The following is a 19,992-nucleotide window of genomic DNA, read 5'->3' on the forward strand; positions in this document are numbered from 1 at the left end:
TGGTGGTCTAGGTGTTTGCGGCGTAATACATTTAGTTAAATTTTATGAAATACTACGCGCAAGCCCCACATCTCCAAATCTATAATGTAAATTAAACCAAAATGTCACTGAAATTTTATTTTTTATTTATTTTTTTTTCAGTCTTTTGACTACATCTCAAATTTAGATCCAACCTGACTGTAAAAACCGACAACCCGTTTAAAGTAACATGCCGGTCAATATGATCGCATCATCAGGTTAAAATGTAGTTGATAAAACTCACAACCTGATTGCATTCCGCTTGGTGTTCCCAGGCCGTCATCGGGTGATGGCAAATTTAGAACACTTCTTATTTCAATTTGACTCATCAGTGAAAGGTTTCTAGTGGAGGTCGGAACTGATGGAAAAGTGCGCATGGCAATCTCCCATTATCTTTTAAACCAGCATTACCTCGTACCTGTTAACAAGGAGTTTGAAATCCATACACTAACAATACTGCTGCTGATGCGTCTTAATCTGACCACTGGTCATCAAAACCTCCTCGTGTTGAAAAGATTTTTTTTAATTCACCATCCATAATTAGAGGATTAACCCCTGAGTGAGGTTTTGACCAGGCCCCTTTTTCACATCAGTCTAAGATTCAATAAAATCACAATTTGCACACATTTGCGATGTGATTTAAGGCCTAGGGTTTTTCCATTTTACTTTTAGAACTGACTGAACATTGCTGACATTATATCCAAACATTATCTAATTTGAAAAAAATCGGAGCGATAGGAAAATGAAATAAACATTTTCAAGATCCTGCTCTCTCATGGACACTCAGAGGTTTGGCATGGGCTGATGATCAGCCTGCAGAGGGAGAAACCATCACGCTCCTGTACAGACTGAACCCACCTGGTGGTGAAGAAAGTGATGGCAATCACAGACACCCAATGGGTTTTTGCGTTTAATTCTGTGAAACATGACTGCGTTTCCTGTCTTTATAATTGTTCCCTGCATGTCCTACAGTTGCGGACCCTCAGCTTTGTTCATGTTTCCACACAATGGCCCTCAGGACCCTTACGGATTCTCTGCATCCACCCACCGTTTCCTGCCTCAGCTAACAATAGTCAGTTTGTCGTGTCATAGTGCTTACCAAACAGAAAACCCTGCCAGAATTAAATCATATTAATGTCAACGAGTTGCGTGTGCTGAAGCCACTGAATATCGTAATATCCCTATAGTACATAGTACCGCTGTGTAGATAAATATAGACATGTCCAGACTGAAACAGTTTGGAACGTTTTACCAACAAGCTAAATAAACCGAAGATTTCATATAATTAAAGGTGATTGTTAAAATGTAAAATAAAAGTTTAATTTCCAACAGCGAATTAGTCTAATTTATGTTATACACTCACATACATACATAGAATTATGTATGTGAGTATGTGAATGTAATGTAATGTGCATTGATTCTTTTTTTAAATTTATTTTTCATACTTCTTCTAATTACTTCTTCTGTTATTTTTAGTACACTGTAGTTTCTTCTATCCTCATTTAGTGGGTTTGCTCCAGTTACTTTAAGCCGAAAGATCTGGAGGTGAACTACCCACAATTAATTACCCAATTTCCCGCAGATCTGAATGTGACTAGCAATCTGTCGAGGGTGCAAAGGTCCTCCCTCCTCCCATGCCCTCCCTCTTTAATCCATAATAATAATAATAATAGGTCATCATAACCATTGTCTCACTGATAAGCATACCCATAATGATTATAATTATTAAACAATCTTTACTCATATTAATGTAATTATCAATATGAAATAAATCTTCCGTCACTTCTCCAGTGTCACATGAAGTGTGACTCAACCATCAGCGGTTGCGCTGCGCCGTCCAGACATTTTCACGGAGGAGGCAGCGATCGTCCGCCACGTGACCCAGCGTCTCCCAATAGCTGCAAGGAAGCCCAACTTTTTATGATAAGGGGAGCTCAGTAAAGAGCGACAGGATTGAGCGACTTTTAGTTCAAGCACCTCAATGGTTCTCGTCGCAAACGTAGTTCGGGTCTGAATGGTTGTGAAACCAGTGTCAGTGTAAACAGTGACCATCCGGATTTGTGTTTTTTTTTTTTTTTTGGAACACTTTGTTTCGCTACGCAGCCCATCCGAGGCTGCAGCACCACCTACATCCAGGTTTTTAATTATCAGACAATCACAACTGACTGACCTGCTGCTGTGTGCTGTTCAGATGTTGGGAGACAAGACTCACGGTAAGCCTGAGCTCTTCTTCTCAGTCACAGGTCCGCAGCTCAACACACAGCACACACAACACACACCTGCCATTTATTTGCGCGGATCTTTTCTGGATAAATCGTTCGATAAGGTAGCAGTTTACATATAACGCCTCGGTTTGATGCAGGTCTATTTAGAAACCAACACGTTGTCATGTCCCCGCAATTATAGAAATTCTAGGAAAATTTGTGAAATGACATTCGTAGTAAGAGTTAGAGAAAACAAAAAAGGAAAATAGTCAGCGAGAATAAAAGACGCTTGAATTGCGTTTTGTCACTTTGTGTTAAAAACGTTACGACGCTCAAGAATGACGATGAAAATTAAAATAAATAAATAAATAAATACATGAATAAAGGGGTCATAATTTAGGAAAGTATAGCAAGCATACAATATAATATACTACAATGATAATTATAACAATACTACTACTAATAATAATAATACTAATAAATAATGATAATAATAATAATAATAATAATAATGAAATAATCTATCAGATTGATTTTCTTAAAGTTGTATTTGTGGCCCCACTTTTTCATTAGCTAACAATCCTTCAGATGCGTCGATTGTGTGTAGTCTATGTGTGTGTTTCCGTTTGTCCTGACTTCTTCACTGCAGTCCGTGACATCCCATCTTTATGGCACTCAGATGTTCTCGAACTGAATTCGAATTTTTTTAATACGGGGAGTCTTTGGAATCACAAATATCCCTCACACCGAGGATCTGTTTCACCACTGAATTATGGAAACTCAATTCGCTAATGTTTGTATTTTTTTCTAAATCAAACAAGCTGGTGTGATAAATTATATGCAAATTAACAAATTATGACGAAGGTTTCTCGTTGGACAGCTGGAAGAGGCTATAAAAATGTATAGGTATTGATGAGCTTTTACTTTGAAAGATACTTTGCCTACCATAACTTGCTGTCATAAAGATGAAAACATAAACATGAGTGGGCCATCCTACCGGATAAGCGTGTAATGAAAAGAAGCCGAAAAAAAACAATTTTTATTTGTAGGTATTTCACGTTCGTGTTTATTTCAAAAAAAATTACTTTAGTCAAACAATCTCAAACAGGCCACACCGTAACTAACACAGATAACGATAAGATGGAATTCGAGACCGTTAAAGGTTAATTACGTTTATTGAAACTTTATTGCTGGCAGCTTTATCAAAGCTTTACGAAAAACAAACAAAAAACCAAAACAAAAAAAACAAAAAAAGAAAAAGAAAGAAAGAAAAACAGACAAACAAAAATGTTTAATTCAGTGCAATTATTTTTTCAATGACATGTCGAGAAAATATATCAAGGTCTTCTTCTATCTTTTCGCACTTTTAAATTGATGTTAGTGTAATTTTGGGTGCATACAAATTTTTTATTTCAATATTGGACTTCAGTGTTTATTTATTTTACAATGATTGGTAAATGTTAATAATATAAATATTATTTTAAACATTTTTGTATTTTTAGTTCGCAGAGAGAAGTTTCTTTCCGTGAAAGACTCACTGTGCCATATTGTCCTTGGTGGATGCATGTGTGTTTGTGTGTGTGTGTGTGTGTGTGTGTGTGTGTGTGTGTGCGCGCGCTTGGTTTTGTGCATATGTGTAAGTCCCAGGTGTGACTCTGAAGGTTATGGAATACACGTATGATGACGATTTGGAAGAGCTGTGTCCTGTGTGCGGAGACAAAGTTTCCGGATACCATTACGGTCTGCTGACCTGCGAGAGCTGCAAGGTAAAACCAATCAAATGAAAAATAAAGCAACTCTAATGATCAATTTTTTTAAATAGACAAAAAAGTTTCAATTTTATGTTCTCTGCTTAATCGGAAGATATGTTTAAGATCGACGAATCACATTCTTTTATTTTTAAATGCGTTCAATTATTGTGATTTTAATTATATTCCTGGGATATTCAAAATAATTTTTTGGGCAAAACTTCCAATAAATCACTATAGATTCTCATAAATCCTTCAGTTTATCTCTGAACGCTACAGTGTATCTCTGATCCTGAATGGTAAACTTTGCGCAATAACAATAATTAAAAAAATGTAAACGAACATATTTAGCCGAAGAGCCGAAGGTTTGTTGTTTCTCATGCATGGTACTTTTTTAGGGTTTCTTCAAGAGGACAGTGCAAAACAACAAGAGGTACACATGTGCGGAAAACCAAGAGTGCAAAATAGACAAGACCCAGAGGAAGAGATGTCCTTTCTGTCGCTTCCAGAAATGCCTCAACGTTGGCATGAGGCTAGAGGGTAAAGTTCACCACTCAATTAAAGCTTCCAATATTTATTAATAATTTTAGAGGCATTTATGTAATTCTGTTATTTATCTGGCAGGGGAAACATATAGTTCCACTTAAACACAATTGTATATTTTATTGTATTGCAATTCTAATAATATTGTGTGTTTTCCTCTTTGAGCTAGCAATTTAATCACAGAAAAACTCTTTTGAATTCTGGGTTTGTGACTCTCATGTTGTTTCCTACACTCATGGGATGGGATTAATTCCCAGACAGCAATGCAGGAAAGCACCTGTTTCCGTAGCTGAAAAAGGACACATTCTTGACTTACTGATAAAACCCCAGAGACTCCCCTGCTTTAAATCAAAAGCGCTATTTAGGCTACATGAAGGAGTAGAGCTGCACTGACTCTGGGGATCCTTCTCAGCCCTAAAATGGGAAGCAAAAATTACCAACAAGTCCGTTATTTACTCTGTGAGCTGTGATTTTACTCTTCTGCTCAGTTGAGTATTCATCAACGGAATTCAGAACAGTCTGAATTTCATCTGTAAATGTTTTTCACCTCTTGTCTCCTGTGTGTCAGCTGTGCGCGCAGACCGTATGCGTGGGGGGAGGAATAAATTTGGCCCCATGTACAAGAGAGACAGGGCCTTGAAGCAGCAAAAGAAGGCTTTGATACGATCCAACGGGTTCAAGCTGGAGAGCGCAGCACCTCCACCAGCCTCTCCACTCCAGACTGACTACAGCTTCACTGGCACCCTGCACAACCTGCCCACCATCTCCAAAAGCTTGCTACCCTCCACCCCGAGCTCCATCACCCCTACAGACTATGAGGCAAACCTTTACGGACCCCCATCCCTTGGCATGGCCATGCAGTCCCATGTGCCCCTCACTACTCAGTATCAGTACACAGCCTTCCCTGGCCGGGTGATTAAAGCCGAGTGTCCTGACTACACCAGCTCCCCTGAGTCTCTCACAGGATACACCTACCCAGACATGTACCCTGCAGCCTCACCACAGCCCCCCAGCCTGCCACCTTTGGTTCTGGAGCTGCTGCGTTGTGATCCAGATGAACTGGTGGTGCAAAATAAGATCGTAGCTCATCTGCAGCAGGAGCATGGCGGCCGGGGCCGGCTGGACAAGCCCAATACCTTTAGCCTGATGTGTCGCATGGCAGACCAGACTCTCTTTTCGATAGTGGAATGGGCTCGCAGCTGCATCTTCTTCAAGGAGCTCAGGGTGAGTAAGAAGCCCTTTATCCCAGCCTCATGCTCACACAACAGGCAGTCCGCCAGAGGCAGGGAGAAAACATTACAGGTTAATTAAATGAAGCAAGAAAGAACAATGAGGGGCAATAGAATCTGCAGGGAAACATTCTTCTCTCTGTCTTAAACAACATGATTCAATTCAAAACTGTTTTTATTTCATCAGTCTGCACTTGGTTTGACCTACATAACTGCAGAGTTTTATTTGTCCTGAAAAAGACAGATTTTTGCATCTTACCCAGTCCAACACAACAAGCTGTGTCCTATGCACAACTTCAGACAAGCAGGCATGGATGAATACAGGGGAACTAAGGGTAGCAATTAGTAACATAAACATCAAGTAGGTAAATTAACAACAATTTTGTTAGAGTTCATACAGTGAATCAATCATATGAATAGATACATTTTAGTTATTAGTGAGTTATGTTTATACGAAACAGCTGACTGTCCGCATTTAGCTGGCTGAAGAAGCAATTTGTTTACAGTGTAATTCCAGTTTGAGGAGAGGAACATGATGATTGAACTGGTGATTTCTTTTTGCTTTCTTGGTCTCTTCCTCCAGACAAACACACACACACACACACACACACAGGCGCAATTCAGTATCTGGTCCAAGGACGCTTCCATATGCAGGGTAGTGAATTGAATCATCAATCGGCTGATTAGTAGGCATCACACACACCCACACGCAATTGGACATATATTCGACGTGGGCAGTGCTGTCATTGCGAGCTGTATAATTGTGGGCAGTTGAGGTGATTTAGTGACGTCTTGTGCTATAGAAATCATTGCTGTTGTTGTGGTCCACTGTTCTACTGCTGCTGACAATATGGCTGAATGCACCTGCTGCTTCTCATGAAAATGGAGGATTCTAATTATTTTCAGACAAATCAGCCTCGTTACACAAACAATGACAAACCATGGTCAAAGTTATTCAGCATGTTAAGCAGTTTAACTTGCAACAAAAGCTTTGCCGAGATTCCTTCCCCGTCTTTTCATTAAATTATATTTATTTTCAGGTACAGCGGGAGAAGATCTGCTCCTATCCTGCTAACATGTTTTACTGTCAAAAATTGATTGTTATGTTTATGCCTGTCATTCTCCTTCTATGTCTTGAAACGGAGACCTTTTAAAACTCATGGGTTGTGCTGTAGTCTGGGCAAGCAGAAACATATACCTTTGAAAACGATGGCATAGACACCTCCCGTTGCTCCCTGATTGGGTCTTGTAAACATTGTCTACTTGCAGTGAAAGCAACATAGAGGAAAAATTACAAGTGTTAGTGACCTTGTTGACTTTTCTAGCAGCTCTTATTCAGTCAAATTCAGCATTCAATTAATGGTATGGCTGTTTTCACTATTCCCGTAACTGATAAACTGCAGATCTGCTTCCTGTTTACACCGACTCATATTTGTCTCGCCTGTAGCCTAATTGCTACACAGATTTCGACTGTTCCAATTTAAATAACAACACTTACATATCGACAAAACTCTCTAACCATGTGATTTATGTTACGCGTTGATTTCTCAATCACATTTCAGGGTAAGCCATTGCAAACCGGCAACAGACCCAGAATATGCAGTCTGCCCCACACTGACATTTTTGTAACTCATACTATTATCCACATAGTAAAGAACATAGAGTCCTCTCCGATAGTAAAGCAGGTGCAGTTCCTTATAATAAAAAAGCCTAAAATATATTAATAATGTGAACATATCAAAGAGCTCAGTCTAGAGAGAAATGCATATGGCCTGCATTCAGAAACTGAGCCTTAAAATGACCATTGTGATGTCACGACAAAACAGCCAAAGTCCACAGCATGGCCCTCCTGGCCCTGATGACATCCAAACATTAATTATTTTTGATACTGAACAACATAATCAGTCATACCGGGCTCTGGGAGAAGATTGACTTCTTGCCTTATAGACTTTCTGGGTAGAAGGTATGTTAAACATGGACATTTTCTAAGACATTAAGAAGGCCAGGGATCATCCTGCTTTTTTTTTTTAAATATCATCTTTAGTTTTTTTTCTTCATTTCTATTTTTCATTTCAGAAAACATTTGAGACAAGCTTCTCTCATTATGGCAGTTGTTCGATGTTTCATAATTCCTCCCTGGAATATTAAATTTAGATATCAGTGGCCATAGTCTTTTTTCGTTTGGACCATTTTAGTTTAAATTTGGCTATCTCGCTGGCTCATCTCAGCGCTTACTGAACATTGCTGTTCATTAAATGGTTTAACTGTTAAATTAAATGGTGACTGTTTGTTGTGCTGCCAGCTTGGCTGTATATGAAACAGTCAATCAGCCAACTGCAGAGAAGCCCAAGAAAGATGTAAAACCAGATTATTCTCTGTTGTTACAACCAATTGTGTATGATCTTATGGATATCACAAAATTAACAAAAAGTACAAAAATCGTGTTAAATCAGTACATCCTGATAATGTTAACTCAAATGATGGCTGATGCCTTTTCCGCATTAGAATGTGTAAAGTTACAGTTATGTACGGTACTGAGGGTGGATTGTCCAAGGAAAAATTATAAGAAGTCAAAATAATTTTCTTTAGAGTTTTTAGATTTTTGTAATTCAGCTACATCATTGTTTTAGTTCTATAATCTGAATACATTGGTTAGTTTACATTTAATTTAAATGTTCATTTATGATGTAACATCACTGCATTGCCATCTGATAGAACCAATAAGCAGATCAGTCAGACTGATCAGTGAATCATGTAATCAGCTTTCAGTGTTTAGGGGAGGAAAAACGATGATTGAAGTCTTGATTTCTGAGAACATCTGGAGAGTTGTTTTTTTTACTTCATTTATAGCATCATTGTCTCCAAAAACAATGGCCAAATAGTTGAGACGATCTAATTTGTTGCATCTTCTCAGTCTCACAAGAAGAAGAAATCTTTATGCTGTCTCTTGTGTTAGAGGGGAGATTTGGCTGAAACATAGATAGGATTTGATACATACATCTACACATTAGGAGTGAAAGACAGATTCCTTAAATATCTAAAAGTTGACTTGACTGCATGCTTCCTGTTTTTAGAAATCCTCGCAGGAAGCAATTAAATAAAAACAAAAAATGTTTCTGTAGTGCTTATTAAGTTTCCTTTTAACCCACTTTTAAATATACAGAGATTCTTACTATTGTACTATAAAGCACTATTACCTACACGATTCTTATAGCACCTTTTCTGGATTAAACCAAGATTACAGTCCTTCAGTTACTGTTCCTGGGTCCTATGAAAAGAAAAAAAAAAAAAAGCAACATTAACAAAAACAACTCATATGCTTGTTGCTGGCATTATGTTACAAGGGTCAAGTGTTATAAGTCTGATGCAGAAAATACAATTACATTTTGAAAATTGTGAAGTTTCCATGTCATACTATTTCAACTGGTCGATATGCATGGTTTACAACAGTGCAGACATTAAATTTGCTACTAGAGTTCAGAAAGACCTAACAGTGGAAAAGTGGTTCTATGGTGCAGGCAGTATTTGTTTCCCAAAATAAATTGGTAATTGCACCATCTGATTATAGGAAAATATGCATTTTCAGCAGTGTGATAATTTTCCTTTTTTTGTAGTACTACAACAACTGTGCAAGCTGACTTTGCTTCCTTAGAGATTTGTGCTTGACATATCTGATCTACTTCTGTTGACAGTCAGACCATTTTTACATTTAGTGGTGGGCAAACATGGACAGTGAGAACAAAGCTGTGCATGTTTTGCCAAGAAACCCTTCTGCAGAAAGCGGTTTCTGCCCGCTGGATTATTACATTCCATGTAGACGATAACAAGGGAATGTTGGCCCTGCACTGCAGCTCTGTGACATGCTCATCTACATTGTTATTAAATTGTGAGCAGAAAGGGAGCTATTGATTGCTAGGACTCCTAGCAGCACCCTTTGTCATGTTTTGTGTTTGACCTTCAATTCACCTGTGGAACATGGGAGATGTTGCCAAGGAAGTAACAATGAACATAGATGCAGTGGAACTACAGGCAGTGTAGTGGAAATAGTACATTCAAAAGTGACATGTAGAAAGTGGTTTTGAAGAGTTTTGGTCAAAATAGTTGTTGATCTCTAAAAATAACTCTTAAAATAGAGAAACAATCTCAGTTAAACTTTCAAATACAACATGTAAACCTTATTAAATATTCATATTCAGTGAAGCCCAGGGAGGGAAATTTTCCCCTCCTTTCATACATAACGTAATTTTTTATGCTGTAATCCATGTCATTTTGTGTTTTTTGGCACAGCTCAGCAGGTGGTAAAATGTTGCACAGATTAAGATTGTTTCCAATTTGTCTACAGGCCTCTGAATTATTATTCAGCATGGATAGTATCACTGAGTATCTCTTCATTGAGCAGTTCTTCATGGCCATGCAGTTTCTGCAGCCATGGTGTCCTGTCTCTCTGGTTCTTCTCACGCCCCATTTTACCGAAAGCAAACACCTCCCTTATGTTGTTGAAAAACTGTGACAGCAAATTACACTGCGTGCATATTTATTCTCAATTTATAATTACAACTTGAACAGCCATACTAACCCTACAAAAGACCCTTGGGAGTGTTTCCTGAAAAAGTGTCTTCACAGCAGCAGAGAGGGGTACGCACTTGGATTGCCATGGTAACTGTAATCGTAGTCATTGCTTAGTTAGGTTAAGAAAAAGATGGCAGTTTTTTATCTGAAATAACACACCCATTCACTGCTCCCTACTTGCTATTCAGGGACTTCTTTGTAGAGAACTAAACAATGAGCTCATCGCTAAAATTTAAAAATACTACTTAGGTAATTATCTCTGTATCAATTTTCTGTCTTCCACCATGAGCATGATGGGCTATATCGTTTGCTCTTGACCATCAGTTGTACGATCCTTTTCATGATGCATTGCCAAATATTAGGAGTCCACTATACAGGGTATATCACAATTCTTGCCATGCATTTGGGCAGCACTGCAAAATAGCAAACCCATAGAGGGAACTATAGAGGCAGAAGCAAGTAATTTCATACACGGTGATTTTAGTTAAAATAATAACTTGTCTAACAATAGAATGACAACCATGCGGTTGATTTTGTGAAATGGTCATTGATAACAGAAACATATCTCAGTCATATTCTTGTGTTTCGTTGAACCATCCATCCACCCTTGCTTTTGTCTTATGAGGACTTTTACTCTATAAGCAATGTCACTTACTTTTCCTTTAGATCCTATCATTATAACGATGTACACAAACAACAAAATGTAGCCAAGGATTATAACAATCTGCAGGCCAGATGACCTATGGCTTTGTTTTTGAATGGAAAGCATAATGTATTTGTGCTGAACTGCTTATTTGAAATTAGCCTAAGATTATTAGGTTCTTCTCCTGATTTATCATTTTAACCCTTTGTTGATTGGAACTGAAAGTACATCCTTAGTAATTTTTTTTATTGTTCTTCCACTTTGAACCCAAATATTAACACTTTCATTTATTTGTTGTCTTGAATTCAACAAAAAAGCAAACTTCCAATCAGTCATAATTGCTTTTGTTTTCTTGCCTTAGGTTAATGAGAAAAGCAAAAAAATAATATTTGGAGATGTTAACACTGCAACATATTATCAAAAGCAAACATATAACCTTTATGACCAGCACTCTTCAGCATGTGTTTGATAAGGTAGATCTTTCTCTATTGCTGCTCATCTGACTATGACCTGAACATGGATTATGATGCACATTTTTTTATTTACCGTGACACTATTACTTCATGGCTTTGGGACCATATCAAGCTTTCACAGGCAAAACAGATATTGAACCTGATGCATTAGTCTGACCCGTCTCCACACTCTGACAGAAACAGACCATAGCACTGAAAATCCCTGAGATGGATAAAACAGACCTGTTTTTTTTTTTTTTTTTTTTTTTGCTGTAGTTGAGTGTCCAACTCCTCCTGGAGAGGAAGCACAGGAGGTCACTGAGACCTCTTGCTTCCTTAACCTCTTTCTTTATCACTGTACTCCCAGACCCCCACCACTGCATCAGTCCAGAAGAGTGTGTGGCCAACAAGATTGGACCCTCCTGTCTTTGACTGATATATAGCTTCATTCAGAAAGACAGTAATTCTGTCAGCTCTGTGTCAGATGAATGCGTGTTGGGTCTATTAGCAGCTGCGGCTACAAAATTACCGACTGCTGTGTCCTTCACTTTGGAGACTATATTGCACGCCCTTCCCCCAGATCAGTGCCTTTGAGGAGGGGTGTGGGGGTGTGGGGGTGTTGGGCTGAGGTGAGCATGTTGATAAAGTTTCATAAAGATCTTTAATACACAATGTAGAACAACAGCCACATAGAGACATAATGCATCTCTTGATTTTACTTCTTGTTTTTAGTCTTATATATATATATATATATATATATATATATATATATGTGGTTTTGTCAGATAATTCAGTGATACAATAATACAAATAATACAATTGTTTTCTGTATTATATCATGAATATATTGAATATATATTATTTTATTATGATATATAAGTATCTGATATTCAATATAAGTTTTGTGCATTTATATTTTTAAAGACGTAAAATTACAACATTGGGAAATATTGATCTTCTCTGAGATATACCCAAATATAAGCTTTAGTACAATTCATATTCAACAAATGTGTACGCATTTCAAAATAAATGTCTGGAAAGAAAATTGGTAGGAAAGACAGATGTTTCTATAGAGTATAGCTTACTGTACATAACAAGATAACACAAAATAATAAGAGCAAAACTGTGTACATGATGAGTCTAAAGGCCGTGGGAGGCAGAACACCCTCTTCATCCTACATGGGTAAAAAGGGTAAACCTGGGCTACCAACTTGCTTTAAAAAAATAGCTGAGTAATATGAGTAATATGAGGTTGGGTTGTGTGAGGTACTTACAAGCACTTCCCTGTTTGATTGTGTGGAGCATTTTAGCCACTGTAAAAAAACGACCACACTAAAAAAAACACAATATCAATTGAAGTGGTCACAATGTTGTGAATATTGTCATCCACTTATCTTGCCATGAAAGAGCTGCAGTGCAGAACAAAGTGTAAATGTAGGAATACGGAAATTCAGCAGTTGAGAAAATATTGTACAAAGGAAAGGTCAGATTGACACTGGATAAGTAACTCACGCAGGCTCATGCCAAATAATTTTACTTTATGAAGTAACTAACATTGTCTGTGGTCTCTTTCTTAATCTCTCCTTTCCACTCATCTCCTCTTCTGTGTGTCTGTGTTTCCTTAAGGTGGGAGATCAAATGAAGCTACTCCATAACTGCTGGTCTGAGCTTCTGGTCCTGGATCACATTTTCAGACAGGTTCAACATGGAAAAGAAGACAGCATCCTGCTGGTGACGGGCCAGGAGGTAGTAATTTCCTCAAACAATTTTCCAACAACACAATGCACATGGGAATTCATTCCCTTCCACCCCATTTCTCATGACACGGAAAAAGTTGCCATTTTTTTCCCCCCAGAATGTTGTTTTGGATGTAACAGATTCATATTGATTCTGATATTCTTAGAGTGAAGCCATAAAAAGTTTCCTCCAATAATCTTTTATCTGGTGAAAAAGATAAAAGTAATATTGTTTTAGTTTAAGATGTGCCATGATGAACAATTCAATTATAATACATGTATAGTTCACAATATTAAGAAATTAATACTGTGAAAGAAATGAAGCACTCAGTCCAAAGAGAAATATATGCAGCCTGTTCTAAAACACTGAGCCAGTTAGGATCTCTGCAACTTTATAAATGCAGCACAAAGCAGTCATCCCACTGTCTGAACCCACCTGGCTGAACTATGCCTTCAACCTCTTTTTTACTGGAGCACCAAACAGCAGCCTGAGAGAGAAGATGTAAAACTACACTAGGGTTGTTTTTGATTCTCAAAACCACAAATATATCCTCTATGGGGACAATAAAACACAACGTAATAAATATGGACCTTTGAAATAAAGACTAAATTTACATTAATGTTGGGGCAAAACCAGATGTTTCCCATCTAGTTCTATTTCATGCAAGATTATTATATAGTTGATGGATATTATATACTGTATAGTAAAATGCCATATTAGTGTATTAGATCTACAATCCCCACTAACCCTAACCCTAATATTAAAAATATCCATTTGATGCTCTATAAGTATTGGTGATGATTTCTGTAAATTAATTAATGGATGTATAGTGTTAGTTTTAATTGCATCATGATCTGAAGCTGACAGGGCCCACAAAAGTTTGATTTTAAGTTGGAACACAGGACATAACATAATAGTGCTTTTTTTTTTCTTTTTCAAAATGGGGTTTTACTATTTAAGTCTAAGCCTCAGGAATGTAGGTGCTTGAAGAGTATAACAGTTGCCCATGTTTGCAGGTGGAGCTGTCATCCATTCTGTCCCAGGCTGAAGCCACTCTGTCTGGCCTGGTCCAGAGAGGTCAGGAGCTGGCAGTGAGGTTGCGAACGCTGCAGGTTGATCGCAGAGAGATTGCTTGTCTGAAGTTCCTCCTCCTGTTCAACCCTAGTGAGTCATCTTCATGTTTGTCTTTCACTGCTGTAATTAGATGTAAAAAAAGAAAAAAATGTTTAAAAAACAAGATCTTAGTCAAGCCTATTCTGGTGTGATTAATAGTTTCTTTACCAGGTTTGTTGGGCTAAAAAAAAGAAAAATATAATGAAAAATATTTCATCCTATTTCATCTCCACAATTTCAAATAAGAATTATTCATCCTTGACTAACCCAATAAAAGCAAAATGTGTTTTGAGCTTGCATGTGTAACCTGTAAATTGTGTATTTTCAGAATAATATGTTGCTGTTGACACAAAAATCTATCAACTCTGTGGCAGCACAGACATGGTGATGCTGGCTTTTGGACGAATCTGAATGGCAACACTAATATTTTAATCAAAAAATGTTGCCACTGCAGCTCCTATTTATCTATATGGTCCCAAGTATTTTCCAAACTGCCCTTTTCCCTCCAATAAATTCTCTTATTTAAATTTCTTGAGCTGACAAAAGCCAATATTCACAAAGACATCCTCCTCCATTGTCCACTAATGGCATTCAAAAAGAAACGTAATGGATGGGTCTATCATTCGATGGTGGGTCCAACATTCATGTAGCGGCTTGTGCAGATGGAGAGAGCATAGATGTTGCTTGCCCAGATTCCCAGAAGTGTTTGCTATTTAGTGCTGGCAAAGCAGAGAACAAAGAGCTTTTGAATGGTAAGAGCACTTGTCATAGGCAGAAAATATTTGCTGTCTTTGCTGGCGGCTTCTTTGCTGGCGCTCTCGCTCTCCCTCATCTTCAGAGTCAGGTTTGTCGGGGGTAATTTAATTGCCCTTAAGCAGTTTGAAAAGATGATTCAGAACATTGATTCAAAACATTTAATTACTGTGTGAATGGATTCTCCAAGATGGGCTCAGCTGATGCTGAATGCCAGTCCACCCAAGGGCCTGACTATTGTCTCATAAATACACACAAGCACACACACACTCACAGCCGCCCACATGCCAAGCATTGATATAGAATTTATATTAAACCTAGTAGCAGCCATTTAGACCATAAATGAATAGGAAGCACGCAACATTAAAACATATATATATATATATATATATATATATATATATACACAGTCATTCAGCTTACACTGGGTGAGGCAAGGGTACATGCTGGACAGGTCGCAAGTCCATCGTGGGGCCAACACACAGAGCCAGACAGAGCCAGACAGAGACAAACAACCACTCACACTCATACTCAGACCTACCGAAAATTTACTCACCTGTTAACCTAAACATGATATCTTTTGGGAGGAAACTGGAGTACCCAGAAGAAACCCATGCAGGCAACGGGGGAACATGCTCACTCCTCACTGAAAGGCTCTAGGCCAGGAATGGAACCCACAAACTTCTTGTTTTGGGGCAACAGCTTACCACACACACACACGCACACACACACACATATATATATATATATATATATATATATATATATATAGGAAAGCTTAATTTTTTTTGATGGAAATTTAGATTTCACAGTAAAAAAGCACAGTATACCATGGAGCTCTATAATCAGTTTCAGCTGGGGGGTCCTCCCTTTATTAATTTGTCAGTTCTATGACGCGCTTTATTAAATACCAGTTTTACCCCCTTATTGCTTCCTAATATGCTTTAAGTTCATATTTCCTGACTATAACAGATATATTCTGCATACATCTGTTGTTATATATCAGCTTTTACGAATGCCAGACAGAAAAAAATGAAATATTTAAGATATAATTCATATCAGTCATTCAACCAGCATATTTCTTGCATTCATAACAGATGTAAAATAATTTTAATCTAGAACAATATGAACACACATTGTAAGTTTTATAGTGGAGAGGTCAAACAGCATCCTCCACAGCCTCATGAATACTGGTTCAGGGTTCCCCTCACTTAGGTATGGGTTCTGTTTGTCTGATGTCTGTTTGTTATGAATCTGTCTGTGTGTGTGTGTGTATAGATGTGAAACTGTTGGAGAACCAGGCTTTTGTGGAGGGAGTCCAGGAGCAGGTGAACACGGCCCTGCTGGAGTACACGTTGTCCACCTACCCTCAGTTCCAGGACAAGTTCAGCCAGTTGGTTGTGCGGCTGCCGGAGCTGCGATCCCTGAGCACACAGGCAGAGGACTACCTTTGCTACATGCACTTGAGTGGAGAGGTGCCCTGCAACAACCTGCTCATTGAAATGCTGCATGCCAAACGAGCATGCGTGTGAGGGGCACGCATAGAGATGCTGTACCTTCTAGGTTGTCTAGGTGAGACTGTGTGTGAGGGAGAGTGTTAGTGACGTGAAAATCAAATGACAGGCTCATAGTGGGCCATCTTTGTGAGGGCTTTGTTTGAGTGGCAAAGGAGAAATTAATCCTTTGACCTTGGAATTATAAAGCGCCATCTGTTCTTAAGGTAGTGTTGAGATTTTTAATTTTTTTTTTATCACTGTCATAATATTTATAAACTGGACTTTGTTCCCTGTTCTCAAAAAAAAAAAAAAAAAAAAATTGTGAAATTCTCTTTGACCAAATTCAATATCACCAATAATATTCCAAATGTCCAAATGTTGAGATGCCCAGCCTGCACCACTGCTGGTGTCAAGACATATTTCTACAGCTGCTGCCTGCATAAAAAAATTGCATCTAAACATCTGTCTGATGTCACTGCAAAAGAGTTACCGATGATAGGAATTTTATCATTCAATACAATTTTATGCCGGGTGAGCGTGTGTTGACCTGCCACATCAGCAGTTGAACTGTTTCTGTGCAAACACCCTCTAAATGGTTGACATGCACTTTTTAAACAGATTTTGCTTCTTTTCAGCTATCATCATTTAAACATTAAAATGCTTATTTCTTGATCCCCATGTCAGATGCAACTTTATGATTCCAAGATTAGCATAGCTGTTCCTAGATGATGAGGATTATTATTTTTTAGATGAAGACAGACTTCAGGGTAATATTTCCACGCTGTAGTCTCATCAAACTAGACTAGCACTGCTTGTATTCTGCACTTGCTCTTTTATTCACCCATCTTACAAAATACATATGAAAGCTCTATGGGTTTCAGTATAGTTTTGTTTGAATCTATTTAGATGTTAATATATTGGTCTATCAAAGCCTTTTCCTGGGACAAAAAAGACAGACACAGACAAGAGGTAAAAACAACCCATCAGTGTGCAGATGGTCAGGGAGAGATGGATGCACGTGACAGTAAACAGTGAAAACATCTGTTGGTGATTGCCCTCAACTTTTCGCCACAGAGTTAGACATGCCACAAGGAGAAAAAGGATGCATCTACTGTGGGACCACCTGGTTTCTGTTTTTTTTCTTTTTTTTTATTATTTAATGTCAAACTGTCTGCAAATGATACCTAAAAGAAGTTGATGCTTCATATTTTCTTATTATCAACAAGCTGAACTGACTTCCCTGTCCTCTTTGTTGCTGCACTGATTCACTGGAATCACACACTGATCCAATTACATTGAAATAAGACGGTTCAACCATTTAATTCAATCTGCGTAAGTCGGTTTATGCAACGTGCAGGATTTTGACATGACATCAAACCATGTGTGGTATTAAGTATTTTAATTTCTATTTTTGGGGAAGATGAGAACAGATCAGACTTGTGTTCAACACTTAAAAGTTGAGCGTGTTTCATTGCCTCCTTTCTCAAAGCTCAACTTGACACTTCAACAGAACTGCAAAAGCATTAATCATGATACAGCAGCAACAAGCTAATATTGTAGGTAAACAGATAAAAAAATGTTGCATGTGTTTTACAGATTTGCTCTTTATGAACATTCGGTGACTTCAGAAATACATTTATTTAAAATATTCCTTCTATTTTCAAATGTATTTTCTATCAATTTTTGATTAATAGTGTGTAAACATTGGCTGTTTTTTTTTTTTTTATTCATTCATTCTTATTTTGCTGTTTTTCATTTTGATTTAATGTGGAATACAAATGTGATCGTTTCTGTAGACTTGCTCACACCTCATGCCCACCTGTTGCCATCTTTGCATCACAGTTTTTCATGGTCTTTGCTTGGGTAGCTAAAATAGCTATGTAGGAAGATAACATCTCAAAGTTTATAGCTGCCCTAATGGAAGACCTGGTTAATTGCATTTGAGTTACTAAATGTCTTTGAAAATGAGAGCTTTATGCTCTGATCTAGGCTACACATATTTTAATTTTTTGTTTTGCTAACATAATCCTCTGATCCCAAAACATTTGTCCTGGATTTTCTTTGCGATGAACTGATACATTCCTGCATATTGTGCATATTCTAATCGTAACATCACAGGCATCATCAGCTGTGTGGAACAGTAGCACTAATGTATTTTTGACTTTCAGCGATGATGACAATGTGACTGATGTTCACTCAGACCAGCTGATGAAGAAAGACACAATGTTGAAAACAGTGTGTTTGTAATTTTGTGCAGCTCGACTTTCTCACTGTGGACAGTAAAATCATCCTTTTACTCGGCAGAGTAGACAATCACTCCACCTGCCTTAACTCACTGTCTGTATGAACGCACACACACACACAAAAAAAGCAACACAAACACACACCCACCTTGTTTTTCTAGCTGAAACAACTGTGTGTTATCACTCTGTACAGTATATTTATGTTGTGAAGTAATTATCTGCTGCAAAGATGAAGATACATGGTCAATTTGCTGTAGTGGAGCTGATTCTCTTGATATTGCCTTCTTTTTCTCATTTGTTTCTCTTCCTGTGAGTCTGAGAATTTGTCCTGTTTTCTCCCAAAAGAGTTGAGTGACAAAAACATTATGTTTTCTTTAAATAAATTTTATTGTAATAGCATCAAACCAATAAAATCCAACAAGTAAGGCTTGTGTGTCTGCTAATATTGCGAAAGATTTATCACCTGTGCATTTGTGCAGAACTCACGCTGGATACATAAAAGTCAGCAGGCTCAATGTTTAATCAGTTTTAGAAACACATTTTTTATCTATTTTAGGCCAAAAAAGAAGTTATGAAGGCAGTGGATAGCATCAAACATGTATCACAGACACCTGCAATATTCACACACATTTAAAGGCATGTAAGAGTGTGAGGTTCTCTCTGTTGAGGTTAACAGAGGTGGGATTAGAATGGCAACTGCTTGTTAAGAACATAGAACAAGGGAGAAATCAGAACAAGCCAATAATATTTTAAAGGTCCCATATAGTATATGACCACATCCTCTATGATTATAAATGTGGCCTAGTTTCTACTGGTAACCTATCAAAGTGTTCAGTCCATAGAGTAATGCACACAGACTGTCTTCACAGACCCTTAAAACAAGTGATTAAGACTTCACAAACTTTTTGTCGTCACAACAAAGCAATCACTGATCAGTGTTTGTCTGAAATTTGCTAATTTTTATGATCCCCTGGAGAAAACTGAGCCCTGAGCTTTACAATTAAGCACAGGAGAAGAGTAAATATGGGACCTTGAAATAAAAGATGAAAAATATTACTCAATATATATGAACCAAGTCATGCAGATATAGTGGTTTAGTTGTATTAAGTGATGTTTTTAGACAATTGTTGCCGAGTTTCCACCCCCGTTTAAAGAATGTGAATATGTCTTGAATCAGAATTAAAATAGACTGATACAGATTCAATGTGCTGATTACAAATAATTACTGACAGAAACTATGAGTA

The 19,992-nt window shown here is 37.7% G+C and overlaps 1 protein-coding gene across 1 annotated transcript; it reads left to right on the forward strand.

The window, feature by feature from the left end:
- Positions 1 to 2,209: 2,209 nt before the first annotated feature.
- nr5a1a (nuclear receptor subfamily 5, group A, member 1a) lies at positions 2,210 to 16,541 on the forward strand. Its single transcript, XM_029510142.1, has 7 exons — positions 2,210 to 2,231; positions 3,870 to 3,988; positions 4,369 to 4,510; positions 5,082 to 5,737; positions 13,033 to 13,152; positions 14,160 to 14,307; positions 16,288 to 16,541. The coding sequence occupies exons 1-7, from the start codon at positions 2,210 to 2,212 to the stop codon at positions 16,539 to 16,541; spliced, it is 1,461 nt and encodes a 486-aa protein (XP_029366002.1).
- Positions 16,542 to 19,992: the final 3,451 nt, after the last annotated feature.

The sequence above is a fragment of the Echeneis naucrates genome, chromosome 9 (genome assembly GCF_900963305.1).
Source record: "Echeneis naucrates chromosome 9, fEcheNa1.1, whole genome shotgun sequence".
Lineage (NCBI taxonomy): Eukaryota > Metazoa > Chordata > Actinopteri > Carangiformes > Echeneidae > Echeneis > Echeneis naucrates.

Bases quoted from the DNA above. Each gene is read 5' to 3' on its own strand.
- nr5a1a (XM_029510142.1), top strand. From the start codon at position 2,210: ATGTTGGGAGACAAGACTCACG. The intron at 3,989-4,368 runs GTAAAACCAATC...GTACTTTTTTAG, and splicing joins TGACCTGCGAGAGCTGCAAG to GGTTTCTTCAAGAGGACAGT. The intron at 5,738-13,032 runs GTGAGTAAGAAG...TGTTTCCTTAAG, and splicing joins TCTTCTTCAAGGAGCTCAGG to GTGGGAGATCAAATGAAGCT.